The following is a 16,146-nucleotide window of genomic DNA, read 5'->3' as shown; positions in this document are numbered from 1 at the left end:
GTAAACCTACCATTAGAACTTCACATATCATAGTTCTTTTGGAAAATTAAGCATGTCAGTTTTAGGAGTATAATAGCATGTGTTTAAGTTTTGGGGACAGTTTTACCTATTAGGGAAAAAAAATACTTTTAAAGGTATTATACATGAGTTATTTTAGCTACACACTTGTCATAAAGTATACCTTGGGAATTGCTTTTCATTTATAATAATTAGGTGCTCGGTGTGTGTAATTGTGTCTAATGAGCACTAATGAGTTTGAGATCTGAATATCCTTATTAGAAAAGTTAATAGAATGAAATGTGTAATTATCAAGTTTTTTTTACACATTTCAGTTTAATTTTCTCTGATAAGTATTTGAGTTGTTTATGTTATAGTGCACTTATGATAATGTAAGAATACTACTATTACATATAATAGTACGAATTTTAAAGAAAGGCTTTGTGATAGTGTTTTATGTATCAAAGATCATGGTTTCATATCAGTTTTATAAGCTGCTATTTATGACATGACTGTAAAGTTTGAGGAAACTGGAAAGAGAGGAACTGTTAGGAATAAGTGGTATGACGTAAAACTTCTGCCATCTGGTGAGTGCTTGCCAAATAAGGACATTTGGATGGATAGACAGATGGACAGATGGAAGTTTGGAGTCATCTCTGTTAACTTTGAAGCCTTTGGGAATGGGGCTCTTTATGTTGCCATAGACTTTCTTTAGTCTTCTGGGATTAGCCTGGAAGATAGGGTAGCTAGAGGGAGCACCCCGCATGCTCACCGCAGGCTGGGCTGGGGGAGTCAGCTCTGATTATCAGTGGTGCTGAGGTGGCGCCTGGATGAACGAATATCCATGCACAGTTGCCAAGCCTCGGTCCATCAGCTTGACCAGTCACTCCATCAATTACAGTATTTCTTGAACAGCTTTACGTGGCAGAGCTCAGCATGGCACCCTCCTGCATAGGAAATTTATAGGAAAGAAAACTGTAAGTTACATGGTCACTGAATACCGAAGATTTCAAGGAAGTTCAGTTTTGTCATTTGGGAGATCGTGTCATAGATCTTAATTAAGTTATTAATTAGTAACAAAACTGACCCAACTGGGTATCGCCTCTGCTCCTTCTGTTAGGCCTTCTGTACCTGTGCTGGTGAGCAGTGAAGGACCGGGGGTTCCTTAGCTCATCTCGGAGGTGGCTGATGACCCCCAAAGAATCACAGGCTTTCTGTTGTCATATGTTTGCCATTCCTCCAGAACTGACATCTTACGAGGCTGTAGTGTAATGCACACTAATTTTGATGAAGTAATTGCTAATTTCGTCCGTTGCTTTCTAACACAGAAGCTTGAATTTTCTTTAGCTTTTTGCTCCTCAGCTACTGCCATGAAGATTAGATGAATAGAATAGGAGCCTTCTCTCTGCACATCTCTCCTTTCTTGGTAGCCTTGTTCCAGCACTCATGACATATATAGGTGGTCTTCTGATAAAATTTTACTTGCTTTTCAGTAGTTTTTAAACCATTCTTGACTTCTCCCTTTTACTTAACTTTCTTGTTTGTCTGTTTGTTGTTGTAGCCATCCTGGGGTCGCCAGCTAGTGGAATTCAAAACACAATTGGTTCTGTTGGCACAGGCCAACAGAATGCCACTTCTTTAAGTAACCCAAATCCCATAGACCCCAGCTCCATGCAACGAGCGTATGCTGCTCTTGGACTCCCCTACCTGAACCAGCCTCAGACCCAGCTGCAGCCTCAGGTTCCTGGCCAGCAACCAGCACAGCCTCAAACTCACCAGCAGATGAGGACTCTGAACCCCCTGGGTAGGTGAAGGAACTCTCGGGAATTTCTTTGTCCAAATGCAGCACTGGGAATGGCAAGTCTTCCTGGAACCCAAGGCTGTTTCAGTTATTGTCTTTACTTTAAATTCGAATTAATATATGCATATACCACAGTGATAGTATCCTTTAAATGTGAAATTAAAAACTTCCAGGAAAAGGCTAAAATGTTGGGTGCATGGAAGATGTTAGAGGCTTATAAGATGAATAGTATTTGCAGATGAATCAACTTTTTGGTCATTTCTCTCTGGACAGTTTCCATAAATGGCATTTCACATGGCTCAGACTGCAAAATCTCACAAGTTAGTAGTCATTGTACAGCTTGTATCGACTCTCAGTAGACCATTTGTTTGTTGGAGAACTTGAGGGTGGGCTGCAGTTGCTAGCACATCTTGGTTATGGGCTACCTCATGGCTGGAAGTGACTGGCCTGGACATGGGCAGGTTAACAGGAGTCTCAGAATCTCTCTTGTCTTAGACTTCTCTATAAATTAGTATTTCCTAGTGTTATCTTAACCCATTGATTGCCAGTGTTTGGTCATTTGCACATGTATCTCCACAATTTTTGCCATCTCTGCATATTGTTTCCTTAATATTTTTCTTTAAATTGACATAGTCTTTTTAAGCTTAGGCTTAGGCCAGGCAGTTACATCAGTCAAGTCAAGTCAAGGCTGTTATACTAATTTTGTTCTTTCCCTAATAGAGTATTTTAACCTTAAAAATGACTCTTAAAAATGACCAATTAAAGACATCACGTTTGTTGCTTTTTGGAAAGCAATTGTCTTCATGTATCTCTGACTCCTGCTGGCAAGGAGACTGGGTTGGAGTCCTGAAACTTGAGTTCTAATCTGACTCCACTTCTATTGATGGTAGAATCTGGGACAAGACTGTTAACCTCTCTGTGTTCCAACTTTTTCTTACTTTAATATGAAGACTAGACAAATTGACCTTTTATGTTTTTACCTGCACTTAATTTCTATGATTTTATTTTCTGATAATGCCCCCAAGAAGCCAAGACCCCCCCAAAACAAAAGATGATGCAAATATATGTGACAAGTCAGCTTACTTGTTTAGGGCATGATATTAATGAAGCCAGAATCAAGATCTGAAGTTGCAGCAGGGAGGGTAGAGCTCAGTGGTAGAGGATGTGCTTAGCATACACAGGGTCCTGGGTTCAATCCCCAGTGCCTCCTCCAAAAATAAATAAATAAATAAACCTAATTACCTCCCCCCTAAAATTAAAAAAAAATTTTTTTAAATCTGAGTTGCAGATGGATCATTTCTGATTTTTTTCCACAGCCATGGAGTGCTTATGTCTCCATAAAAATGCCCTATTTTGGTTATAAAGTACAATGGGAAGGAGCCTGCAACTGAATTTACACATCGATCACTGTTACTGAAAATATAACTCCCAGAGTTCCTGCTATAGTGTTAATATTGTAACTCCTAAGAATCACTTATTTATATGTGATTTGTTTATCTGTTATCAGGACTTTAAAATGTGTATTATAAATTAGGAGTTGGTTGATTTTTTTTTTCTGTCTTTAAAGGAAATAACCCAATGAACATTCCAGCAGGAGGAATCACAACAGATCAGCAACCACCAAACTTGATTTCAGAATCAGCTCTTCCAACTTCCCTCGGGGCCACAAAGTAAGACCCATGTTCCATTTGGCTCTTGTCTGAGTGAAACTAGCACTGAAAGTGGACTGGGGTGCTGTACACCAGGAATTGACACAACATTGCAAACTGACTGTACTTCAATAAAAACATAGCTTAAAAAAAAAAGTGGACTGGGACTCACACGAAACTCTTGATTCTTTCTAAATGTGTGGCAGAGAAAGTAGTTTAAACAGGGCGGGTGGGTACTGTTTCTCTTTCTTCCTTTCTTTTCAAAATCATAAATGTAGAACAGGGAGTAAAGTTTAAAGTCACACGTGGTTGAAGAACCTTAGTTGGATGAAGTGCATTTGAGCCACTTCAGCGGCTGGATGAAGTGTTCTTATCCTTCCCTCAGCCCACTGATGAATGACGGCTCCAACTCGGGCAACATTGGCACCCTCAGCACTATACCAACAGCAGCACCTCCTTCCAGCACTGGTGTTCGGAAAGGCTGGCACGAACACGTCACTCAGGACCTGCGGAGCCATCTGGTGCATAAACTGTACGTGGCCACCTCACCCATCATTCACATGTGATGGAAACATTTTGTGGCTAATGGCGATGTGACAGTTTTACAGGTTCATCAGTGTCTGATTTACTTCCTAAGTGGTGTCCTGGGCCCCAGGTGACAGTACCCTAACAGCTAATGCATGTCACATGCTTGTTAAGGGAGGCCAGAGAATCCTAGACCCTGTATCCCTGGTGGGTGGCACCAGAGCTTCTGTGGCTCTGCCCTGCAGAGGAGCATGAACCATGTCTCAAAGGACCAGACCTGTTTTCGGAGCTCTGGGATACACTTTGGGAGCTGGGATTAGCTCAGAAGCCTTGCATTATTTTATGGCTCAAAATTATAGTTGTGGAGACCATGAGAATTGGCAGGATTTGGGCCTCATGAATGCAGACAGCACGACAATACCATCATACAGTCACTTAACATACAGGAAGTTAGTAGTTAACTTTCTCTGGCTAGTTAAGCTGAATTGAAGATGTGGTTAATCAACTCAGTTCCCTTAGGGGTTCCCCCCACCACCACTATTTTAATCAAAATTTTTATAAGAAATAGTTTAATACTAGAAATTCTTTAAATGATCTGGCAGCTGTTGTTAATAGCAAAATATTGGTATGTTTGACTTGGAGATAAATTGGCAGGTCAGTATTGTCTCTAGAGAGTGGCTTCACTTGTGTAATCGTAAACTAGGAGAAAGAGATTTGGGGGTTCTCTCAACAAGGTGTCGTCCCCATAGGTAGATGGTTCTGTTTCGTTTCTTTCTGTGTAACGTACAAAATGGCAGGATATTGATGTTGTTTTGAAAGTAAATTGAGAGGGTGCATTGTCCTTTCAGTGTCCAAGCCATCTTCCCGACACCTGACCCCGCAGCCCTGAAGGACCGGCGCATGGAGAACCTGGTGGCCTATGCCAAGAAAGTGGAAGGGGACATGTATGAGTCCGCCAACAGCAGGGTAGGTGCCACCTGTGTTCCTGCCCGTGCAGCACCTGTGGGAGCTGCCACTGCACCTGTCTGGCTTGTTGTCTGGAAAGGGGGGTATGTATTAGTCTCGGTAGACTCATCACTTGAGGGCACTGACCAGGGAAACTTCCCAGTTAAGACATGAGGCCCCTTCACAGCTCTCTCGGCTTATTACAAATGTCTCCACAACAGCAGTAAATGAGGTATATGGAATTGTGTTTCATCCATGGGTATACTCTATAGTGGGCCTTGTTTTCCGTGCTTGTAGTCTGTTACTGTCAGCGTCAGTGAAGAGGTTCAACTGTGGAATGAACTGTAATGAGCACTTAGTGCCTACTGTGTGATAAGTCCTGTTAACATCACTGGGCATGGATTTATCAGTTAGAAGTGCTGAATGTACTTAATTAAATGTACTTAATTAAAAAGTTCATTAGTTTGTTAGAACATACAAAAACATCATTTGTTTGTTTTTAACAAATAACTAGTATTGAATGTTAACTGTTTTTTAGGATGAATACTATCACTTATTAGCAGAGAAAATCTACAAGATACAAAAGGAACTAGAGGAAAAACGGAGGTCGCGTTTACACAAACAAGGCATCTTGGGTAACCAGCCAGCCTTGCCAGCCCCCGGGACGCAGCCCCCTGGGATACCACAGGCACAACCTGTGAGACCTCCGAGTAAGGAATTCATTTCCTTTACTAGCCCTTAGTCTGTTTCCTTGTTTTTCCTTCTGTGTTTGGGGTGTATTTCTAAGCATGAAGAATTACATTCTCAGGAAGCCTGCACTTTGGAAACTGTATGGTAATGACCATGACCTTCTCCAGTGGCCTGTGGTTTAGCCATTGAGTCTCCCTCCTGCAAAGGCCCTTTAAGGGTGTGCTGGCATCAGAATGCACAGTGCTTTTTGGACCTGTGGACTGGTTTTCTGTTTAAGTTTGAAGGATTGTTTTAAATAACTCATTTTTTTCCTGCTGTTTTAGATGGGCCCATGTCCCTGCCAGTGAATCGCATGCAGGTTTCTCAAGGTATTTAACTACTGTTGTGAATTCATGTTTTGGTTTAACACTCAACAGCCACACAGTTTATTGGTTTGTTTTCTTCCCTCTGTAGTTCTTTGTAGCTCCTTCTCTTATTCCTCCCATTCCTTTTTGCTGTTGAGCAGAGTTCATGTCCGTTGACATATGAATATTTGTTGCATGTGAAGGTTTTGGAGATCATAGGAAAGCTCTCCAGGGAGATCAGAAGTAGGAGTTAACTTTTTTTTTTTTTTTGGATGATAGAAGATATTGTTCTGAGGAAGAATCTCCAAAGAAAACCTTGTAGGTGGGAAAAGAAACATTTCTGAATGCTTGAAAAGAGAGCATCAAGCCCATCTTGGGGCAGGAGCACTGCTGGGGGGGCGGGGAGGCCACGGTGCCTGCTCTGGGCCCTCAGAGCACAGGAGCCACGCCTGCCGGGGTCGGCAGAGGGGAGTTTGTGCTCAGAGAATCCTCATCAGGCTGGGCTACTGGCAGCTGAACAGCTTTCAGAGGTTCTTCCTCAAGTCAAAATTCTCTCTGTTGTTGATGGTTCAAGCAGTCATTTGAGTTTAGGGGTGAGGGTCGCTTCACAGCTTTTACTGCTCTTGAACAGTAGTATGTTTTTACAGGCTGTGAAATCAGGTGGTGACATTATCTAGAAGATTCCAAAGCATGGCCTTGCTACTGTGTGTAGAGTAGTTTGGGAGGGGAGAAGAGATCATTTTAAAAGTTGTGGTAATCACAGGGGGAGGATGTAGCTGTGTGGTAGAGCGCCTGCTTAGCATGCACAAGGTCCTGGGTTCAGTCCCCAGTGCCGCCATTAATTAATTAATTAATTAAACCTAATCCCCCCCAAAATAAAAAAAAATTTTTTTTAAGTTGTGGTAATTATATTGCATACTGAATAAAAGCTTGTAGATAAACTGATACTGTGAAGGAAACTTCTCAGGGACTTGGTTAGGTGGATTGGAGGCGTGAAAGAAATCAAGAAGTCAGAGAAAGAGAGCCTTAGGAAAGGGGCAAGTCCTGTGTCCGGGATGACGTGGAAGCTTCTGCTGGTCTGGGATCTGATGAGGTGGCTGCTGAGCAGAGTGCTGAGGAGGGGTCTTATAACGAAGTGCTCACATGCCCCCTACCCACACACACACATCTAGGTCTTTTCATGGTTCCGTTTCTTCGTACATCTTTTTCTTAAAATCTTCTCGTTAATAAAATCCTCAAGGAGAGGGGACACTTTTGTACTGTAGGCTTCCTGGCAAGTCCTGGGCCTGTGCTGGCACCTAGTTACATAGGGTGACATTTCCAGGTGGTGCTGAGGGAGGCACACGTTGCCACCCTCTCACACTATACCAGCATTGAGGCAGCACCTCAGGGATTCTGTTAAATGCCAGTGTCAGTCCTGAGACTCAGTAAAACCAGCATTTATTTTAAGTAGAGCTTGGAGTTAACAAAGTATCATGGGAAATGACGAAGAATGAGACTCTATGGTCTTGGAGACGCTTAGTGGCTGTGAGGTGTCTTTCATGGTGTGACATTCCGGCGGACTGCAGGCACCCCTGGGAAGGCGAGGGGAGCCGAGAAAATGAGATCTTTCCAGTCTGAAGAGGAGGCTGAGGTTGAGAACTGCTGACCCTTGGGCACTTTCTAAACATTTAACATACTTGCAAAATTAAAACCCCATTTTGAGTCTTACCCCAAATTCTGATAATAAACATAAACCCAGCTGAAGAGCTGGAAGGCCTGAGGTGATGGGAACAGGCTTCCTGCAGGAGAGGAGACAGGAGTCAGGGTCTCCAGAAGGCTTTGAGGGGTTGGTTCAGACGGGTGCCCTGGCCTTAGTTGACCTCCTCCAGCAATGGTGGGAGCCCCTTCCCCACACCGCCTCCCTCTGCTTTGTCACTTTGAAGCTTTGGTGCCGAGTGACCCGAGCTCCCCAGCCTTGTCGGCTCTCACTTACCTGACTTTCTGCCTTCATCTCCTCATGCTCCCTACCTCCCGCCCCACCATCTTGTCCTCACCATCACTGCATTGCTGCCATTTTTCCTGGACATGAAAAGTCTATTCCTGAACCATCTTTTCTGATTAACTGTTTGCCTTTCAATCGTATATGCAGTGTGTGTGTTCCATCTTGTTTTGCTTAGAGTTTATTGGGTGAGTTGTAATTTGTTTTCCTGTGGGTGCTCTTCCTAATGAACCATTGTGGGTACATTTACAGGGATGAATTCATTTAACCCAATGTCCTTGGGGAATGTACAGTTGCCACAAGCTCCCATGGGACCGCGTTCAGCGTCCCCCATGAACCACTCTGTCCCGATGAACAGCATGGGCTCCGTTCCAGGGGTAAGTGCCTCTGCTGCCTTGGCTGTGCCGAGGAGGCCTGGCTGCAAGGAGGGAGATTGTCTAAGCGGTGCAAGTTGAAGGCTGTCGGGGAATCCTGCAGTCCTTGTTCCTTTGGATTTGGGTTTTGCTTTATTTCCATCATCTCTTTCTCTCTTTGGTCTTTATTACTGCAAGAATTATTTGACCGTTATTTTTTTATTGAAATGACAAATTCATAGGAACCTGTGACTCTGTGAGAAGATGGGAGTTCTGAGGATGGGGTAGGCAGATACGCGGCCGAGAGGGGTGTGTCAGCGTCTGTTGACTCCTGGAGCTCACTCTCCTGAGGCTGCTTTCTAAATGCTTCAGAGAGCTCATAAAAGGCCTGCTTGAACTTGAAACTGTGGCACACTATTGATTTCTGTTCAGAGGACTCTGTGGCACTGGCTCACGAGAGACCTAGTGTGAGAAAGCATGCCGAGTGCCTCGGAGCCAGACGCCTTATCCAGTGGTGGCTCTCTTCCTGCGAGAGAGGACGATTTGAAGATTTCTGTCTCCTAGTTTGTCTTGAATACTGGTGCTCGAACCCCTCTGAACTCGCAATGATGCTTGTTGTCTTGTAGATGGCCATTTCTCCTTCCCGAATGCCTCAGCCTCCGAACATGATGGGTGCGCATGCCAACAACATGATGGCCCAGGCGCCTGCACAGAACCAGTTCCTGCCACAGAACCAGTTCCCGTCATCCAGCGGGGCGATGAGTGTGAACAGTGTGGGCATGGGGCAGCCGGCGGCACAGGCCGGAGTGTCACAGGTACTGTTCCCGTTGGAGCTGTGAGCCACCTACACGGATGCAGCCCCAGCTCCCTGCTGCCCTGAGCATGTCTCAGTTCATGGGTATTAGAACTCTAGACTAAACATTTTCTGTACTAGCATCTCTTGATTTTTTCCCCTTTCTGTCCCATCATTTTTACCTTGTTTGAAATTACTCTTACTGTCTTGGGGTAAACTTCATGCAGAAGTGGAATGGATTATGGTTTTTTGATTTGTGTGCTTTTGTGTTTTTGTTTGGAGTTTTTAGTTGTCACTTTCTTGGTCTTTATTTATGTGTTTTAAATTCTAAGTTTCACATGTGATCCTGAGAGACATTGGATTTTAAGGATGGAGTGGAGAAGGGCCCCATGAATTCACTCCTAGTGATTTGGTCTTTGTATCTGATTGCCTGTCTATGTGAACTGCCTAGGTGGAATCCAGCTAACTGGATCATTTGAGTATTTCTTTTCTTGTTGAATTTTTTTAATTATTCAGTCTAATGCTGGGGAGAACTATTTTCCATTCATTTTACTGCCTTTTCCCCCTTTTGTTGGAGTACATCAGATTTCCGCTGTATATAAATGTACATGTATTCAAAATAGGCCAAATATTCCCCCCAAAGACAAGATTCATTATTTAATTTTTAACATAAAATAACATTAAATAAAAGACATTGATTACATTAGATTTACATACTAAGTATTTATTAATTAATTCTTAATTTCCGTAACATTTCATTGCTCTGAAACAGGGGTCAGCAGGTTTGTCCTATAAATATTTTCAGCTTTGTAGACCATGAAGTCTTGGCTTTACATACTCTACTCCACTGTGGTGGTGCAAAGGCACCCATAGACAGTACATTCACATAAGTGGATGGGCAGAGCTGCGTGCCAGTGAAACTTTATTGACAGAAGCTAGCAGCTGGCTGGACTTGGCCTTGGGCTGTATGTAGTTTGCAGATCTCCACCTTAGACCAGTGATTCAGAATAGCTCTGTATAGGTCCGCAAATAATTCTAAAGCGGGTCCCTAGTTGAGAACCACTGCATTGAAACATTTCAGTGTTTGAATAACTAATTTTTAGAGAAGGCTCAGACCTTTTCCAGTGGTCTGAGCTGTGGGTGAATGTTGTGGAGCACGAAACTAGTAATTGAAGTGTGTATGTGTTTGTTTAAGCCAGAGATTTCCGCACTTGTGTAAATCAAAGCATGAGAAACAAGTGCACATTACTGTAAGTGTACAGATTGATGAATTTTTATGAATGGAACGTTGCTGTACAGTCAGCAGACCTCATCAAGATACCATGATTAGATTTCATATATTTAATTCTTTAAATTCTGTTACCACATTTTCAAATGGAGGAAATAATTTTAACATACTCTGTTCCATCTGTTAGGGACAAGTGCCTGGTGCTGCTCTTCCTAACCCTCTGAACATGCTTGGGCCCCAGGCCAGCCAGCTGCCTTGCCCACCAGTGACACAGTCACCTTTGCATCAGACGCCACCTCCTGCTTCCACGGCCGCGGGAATGCCATCTCTCCAGCATCCAGCAGCACCTGGGATGACTCCTCCCCAGCCAGCAGCTCCCACCCAGCCATCGACTCCTGTGTCGTCTTCCGGGCAGACCCCTACCCCGACTCCCGGCTCAGTGCCCAGTGCTAGCCAAACCCAGAGCACCCCTACGGTCCAGGCAGCAGCCCAGGCCCAGGTGACAACACAGCCTCAGACCCCAGTCCAGCCTCCGTCCGTGGCCACCCCTCAGTCGTCACAGCAGCAGCCGACACCTGTTCATGCCCAGCCCCCTGGCACACCGGTGAGCCCCTCAGTCTGTCATCTTCTGGCCAAGACTCTTAGATGAGAACTTTCCCGTTAAAGCAGTGGCATAAAGTCACTGAAAGTCTTGGTGCAGTCACAAGACCAGCACCCTAATCGAACCATAATGAGCTGTTCTATTCCAACATTGGCTCCAGACGCTGTGTCCAGCAGGACGTGACTTATGATTATCTTCTCTAATTAAATGGGTTTATAGAAATCAGCCAGTAAAAGGATTCATACGTGGGTCCTCTGTAGAATTTTTAAGCTGTCTGTCCATAGGAGCAGCGTGTTCCCCATTATCTGTCCTAGACTGACGCCTGCTGAGTTTGCATAGTTTTTCTCCTTTGTCTTGAGAACTAGGTACACGAGTCAAGTTCCTAATTATATGTACTTTGACCTATATTCAGGCTAGAAGCCTTTTCTTTTTCATGACAAAAGGCACACCCAGGCTAACGGTTCCTGTGGCTCAGATCTACCCATCCCTCCAGAGAGGGGAAAGTGGCAGGATCACTTCGCGTCCCGTGTCCCACGTCCCATGCTCTGCTGATGATGCCTGGCCTGGTGCTCTCCCAGACTGAGCTGTCCCCACTGACGCAGGGGCCTGAGGCTGCCTTTGCTCACCTCCGCATTCCTTCCACAGTTATCACTGAAATCTCACGGTCTGTTTTCTTATCAGTCCAACTTGAAAACCTCCTTCCCCCCGAAATACATTATTTGTGGGGACTGAGGATATTTATAAAATGTCGAAATTAATCCCAACAGCAACCCCAAGATGACATTACTGTTTATAGTTCTCCATAGGGAGTGTGCTTATTTATCCTTATTTTATACTTCTTATCTCTAAATAAGACCCTTTTGTAATTTTACATTTTCTTTTGTTTGTTTACTTTAAACTACTTTGGGTAAATCTTTGAAAATTTAGAATTCTTTTAGGAATTCCTTCTCTGAATATTTGTTTACTTCTCTGCCCCTCTTCCCTACAGTTAACAGGCCAGTTGTACATTCTTGCCCCAGGTAGGCACTTTATGCCTTCCTGCAGTATATAGACTTACATGTTTATAATTCAGCCTTTTACTGTAACCATTAGTGTCATTATTGGAGGGGATTAAATTTAAAATTGGAAATTCTGTGACTTGCATAGAAAACTCCCCCAGAATAATTTTATATCAAAGTGTTGAAAGCTCTGCTCTTCTGTCTTTGCATTATTGGCAAGAAGTCAGTTGTTTTTCTGCCTAACGTTGACTTCCTCTGGAGCCCCTATTTAACTCCTGTTCTTCAGGTGTCTCAGATCGGGGTGCCTGTTAGCTTAGTAATGAGAAAGTTACAATGAAACTATATTGGATGTGCATCAGGCTTTGAGATCATTTATAGTCTCTTGTTTACCAAGATAAATGATTTGGGTTTCTCCACAGCTTTCCCAGGCAGCAGCCAGCATTGATAACAGGGTCCCCACTCCATCCTCAGTGGCCAGTACCGAAACCAACTCCCAGCAGCCAGGACCTGATGTACCAATGCTGGAAATGAAAGCTGAAGTCAAGACCGAGGACACCGAGCCTGATGCCAGCGAACCCAAGGGAGAGCCTGGGTCTGCGGTAGGTGCCTTTCCTGAGAGTGACAGATGTGCTGCGCACATGGAGGCCCGAGGGTCCACCATAGATGTCCCTGCTTTTTGTTTCAGTGTCCTGTTTGATTATGCTTCATGTAGGAAATCAATTAAAAACAGATCACCTACTTATTTTTAGATATTAGTTACAGGTTTTTTAAATTTTGCCAGCAGTGAAGAGCACTGGCATGTATTTTAATTGTTTGAATTATCCGACAGCTTTTTATAGTCATTTCTCATTATTTTATAGTTCTACAGAATTAGACTATGCAAGGGATGTATTCTTTTACTAATTAATCTGTGGCAGAAGTTGGAAACTGACTGACTGTGGGTTGAATCCAGCCTATAAGTCTGTTTTGGTTGACCCACACAATATTTTTAAAGTCAGAAATTACAAGAGTCTAAATTTCTGGCTTTTCTTGAAAAATGAGAAGCTCTGCCACCACTGTGTTTGCATTCCTGTGTGGCTGCAGTCTGGATGGGAGCACCAGCCGTGGCTATTAGATGGGTCATGGGCCCTCTGGTTCACTGGAGTCTCCACTCCTCCCTACTGCCTCACTCCACGCCTCCTGCTGCTCTCATTTACTTCACCTTCCTGGCCCTCTGAGCAGTTGGAGTTCTGATCCCTCCCCCAATATTTGAGGTGATTCTTGTTCCAAACTAGAAATACCTGTATGTAAAACCTCTGAGGAGATAATAATGTATATACAGTGTATATACGAGTTTTTTAAGCACTCTAGCATGTAAATTTTATTTAATTTTTAAGACTATAGTTACACTGGTATTGTGTTAAAAGTGACTCCACCCCTTCTTGTGGGAGAGAAAAGAAATAATCAGTGCAGCTCTGACTAGGGAAGGGCTTTAACAAGCCCAGGTAGATTTTTAAGAGTCTTCCAGTAAGGCTGAGTTAAAATACAGGTCTTTGATTTTCATATATCATTATCTGTAATTTGGTTTTTCTCAAGATGATGGAGGAGGATTTACAAGGATCTTCTCAAGTTAAAGAAGAAACAGACCCAGCAGAGCAGAAATCGGAACCAATGGAAGTGGATGAAAAGAAACCTGAAGTGAAAGTCGAAGCTAAAGAGGAAGAAGAGAGCAGCGCAAATGGGACGGCCTCTCAGTCAACTTCTCCTTCGCAGCCTCGCAAAAAGAGTATGTCGTGTTCTTTGAGCTTCCTAAACAGTGCTGCTTTTCTATTGTGTTGTGATTCTATACTGTGGATTAAAAGCTAAAGCAGAAGAAAAAGCTAAAGCAGAAAAAAAAAAATTCCATCCCTCCTTTTACCCTTGCCTGCCATTCCCTGAGTTTTAGAAATGGTGGCAGTAAGCTGACTCCCGGGCGAGGGCCCATGGGGTCTATGCTAGGGACGAGAAGCGAGCTGAGTCTCCAAGGGGCAGCGCGCAAGCAGCCTGTCTGGGTTGGTGCTGACTGTACTTGGCAGGCCACGGACAACCACTGATGTATTCAAGCGAGAAGGTGATTGGAAGCTTGAGGTTAGGGAAATTATCACCATGGCAACGTGTATGCACTGGAGTTTGTAGGTTTCTTCTGATACGGACAGAAAACTAGGTGCCCAAAGTCACGGGATAGGAGAGAGAATCTGACTAGTGCAGCAAGAAGGGGCGACAGGATAAGCCAGCCTCACAGTGGAAGTTGGATAGAATCCATTTGAGATGTGTCCAAAGTAAGGAGGTAACAGGGAGTCAGAAATTTGTCAAGAGACCCTTGGAAATGTGAGACGGGGCTCAGGTAGTTGAGGGCTGCTGGTGATGCACTTAGGAAGGATGGCAGAATAATGTTAAAGGCTCATACCGTGTAGATTTGCTGCTAGAAGAGACCCTGGAGATCATGATACGGCAGGTCTCAGACCTCTTTATATTCCTAAAAATTGAGGACGCCAGAGAAGTTTTTGTTTGTATGGATTATCTGTCACTATTTACCCTATTAGATTTTTTAAAATATTTAATCTATATAAATGCAAATCTGTTACATGGCATTCATAAATAACACATTTTTATGTAAAATAACTTTCAAAACAAAAATAGAGTAGTGACATTTTCTGTTACAGTTTTATTACTCAGGGAGTTAAGTGGGCACAGCTGGGTTCTGTATCTGCCTCTGCTTTCGCTCTTGTGTTACGTTGTTTGGGTGAAGTACATGAAGAGAATCCTGCCCCATTCAGGTAAGTAGTTGATAAAGAGAAGAGCACTTTAGTAGCCTTCTCAGGTCGTTGTGGATATTCTTTTTTGATACTATACCACCACTCAACAATTGGAGGTTTACTAAAGGTTAGTTGCAGTGTGAAATCTGAATCCGTAGCACTGAATTTTTCGTCCTCTGGCATTAGAATCTGTTTGTTTTTTATCTTGAATGGATCTTTTGCCCTTGCATGATTTTTCTTTTTTTTTAATAACATAGTCCTTTGGTCATCTAGGAATTTGACTCACTGAGTTATGCACATCTTCCAAATGACATAATTTCATTATGTGAAATTTTGAAAAACCACATTCATTAATATCACTATGAAATCTCTTCAAAAAAATCTTGTAAATTTTGACAAGCTGTCAAGCTCATGTGGCATAAGTTTTCAAAATTCTAATCTTTGATCAAAATCCAGATTTTATCACTGGTAGAAAATAGAGTTGTCCTGGAGGGAACTGGCTTACGTTGTTCATTTTTGAGAAAATGTCTGTCCCATACTGAGACCTAAATAACCACAGCTTGTCTGTGAGACATGTTTTCTAGTTTTATGTGTTCCATGAAGAAAAGCAGTTACGTCCGCTCTCAGCACTCACACCAGTGCATCCTCTCCACACAACCACGGCGTGCAGCAGAGGTGCTTTATGACAGCTTCCCAGTTTGTCGTACAGAATAAAGGACATGTAGCCAAGGGCTGAGATTTAATAAAAGTAAGAATTTTCAGTCCTTCATCAAGGACATCCATCCCTGCAGTTGACATCCTTGTCTTGTGTGTGCAGAGCAGCAGCATAGAGTGGGGTGGCCGCCGAGTCAAGTCTCGTGTTGCGGGGCTAGTGATTTACTCACTGCTACTTTTGCCCTATCGTGTGAATGTCAGCACAGCGCAAAAGGCAAATGACGACATAGTGGTAACATGAAAATTGTTTTATATTATGGAATAAATTTGATTTCACAGAGCCCAAGAAAGGGCCTCTGGCAGCGATGGAAGTGTTACATATCTGCACGTTCCATATGGCAGTCACGTGGCTCCTGAGCACTTGAAATGTTGCATGTGTGACTGTGGAAGTAGATTTTTAATTTTATTTAATATCAATTCGTTTTGATTCAGGTAACCACATATGGCCGGTGGCTACTGTATTAGACAGCACCGGGGTCTGCAAGGCCTCCGTGGGCAGTGCTCGGAGGACTGCTGATGTAGTACACCATCCTGATTGTTTGCAAAAGATCTGGAGGCCCGAGAAGTGCAGTGACTTACTCCTAAGCACACCGTATGAGTCACTGGCAGAGAACCTGTTTCAAACACAGCTTCTGACTGCTACTTCCACTCACTCAGTCTTATTCCATCAATATGGTGGTTAAAGAGTTTGAAAATGACTTTTCCTCAGCATAGGTATTACACAGATGTTTCATGAACGAATGAACAGTCATC

The 16,146-nt window shown here is 43.3% G+C and overlaps 1 protein-coding gene across 1 annotated transcript in view; it reads left to right on the top strand.

Annotated features, from left to right (window-relative positions):
• CREBBP (CREB binding protein) overlaps nt 1-16,146 on the top strand; it is a 118,069-nt gene that overhangs the window by 72,448 nt on the left and 29,475 nt on the right. The window contains exons 6-16 of the mRNA XM_032461072.1: nt 1,559-1,801; nt 3,366-3,468; nt 3,833-3,979; nt 4,821-4,938; nt 5,456-5,627; nt 5,931-5,975; nt 8,185-8,309; nt 8,912-9,100; nt 10,494-10,910; nt 12,325-12,504; nt 13,481-13,670. Coding sequence (XP_032316963.1) covers nt 1,559-1,801; nt 3,366-3,468; nt 3,833-3,979; nt 4,821-4,938; nt 5,456-5,627; nt 5,931-5,975; nt 8,185-8,309; nt 8,912-9,100; nt 10,494-10,910; nt 12,325-12,504; nt 13,481-13,670 — 1,929 coding nt within the window. The remainder of the gene's footprint in view (nt 1-1,558; nt 1,802-3,365; nt 3,469-3,832; nt 3,980-4,820; nt 4,939-5,455; nt 5,628-5,930; nt 5,976-8,184; nt 8,310-8,911; nt 9,101-10,493; nt 10,911-12,324; nt 12,505-13,480; nt 13,671-16,146) is intronic.

Source organism: Camelus ferus, chromosome 18 (assembly GCF_009834535.1).
Source record: "Camelus ferus isolate YT-003-E chromosome 18, BCGSAC_Cfer_1.0, whole genome shotgun sequence".
NCBI lineage: Eukaryota > Metazoa > Chordata > Mammalia > Artiodactyla > Camelidae > Camelus > Camelus ferus.
The sequence above is the reverse complement of the archived record's forward strand: the minus strand, read 5'-3'. Positions and strand labels throughout refer to the sequence as shown.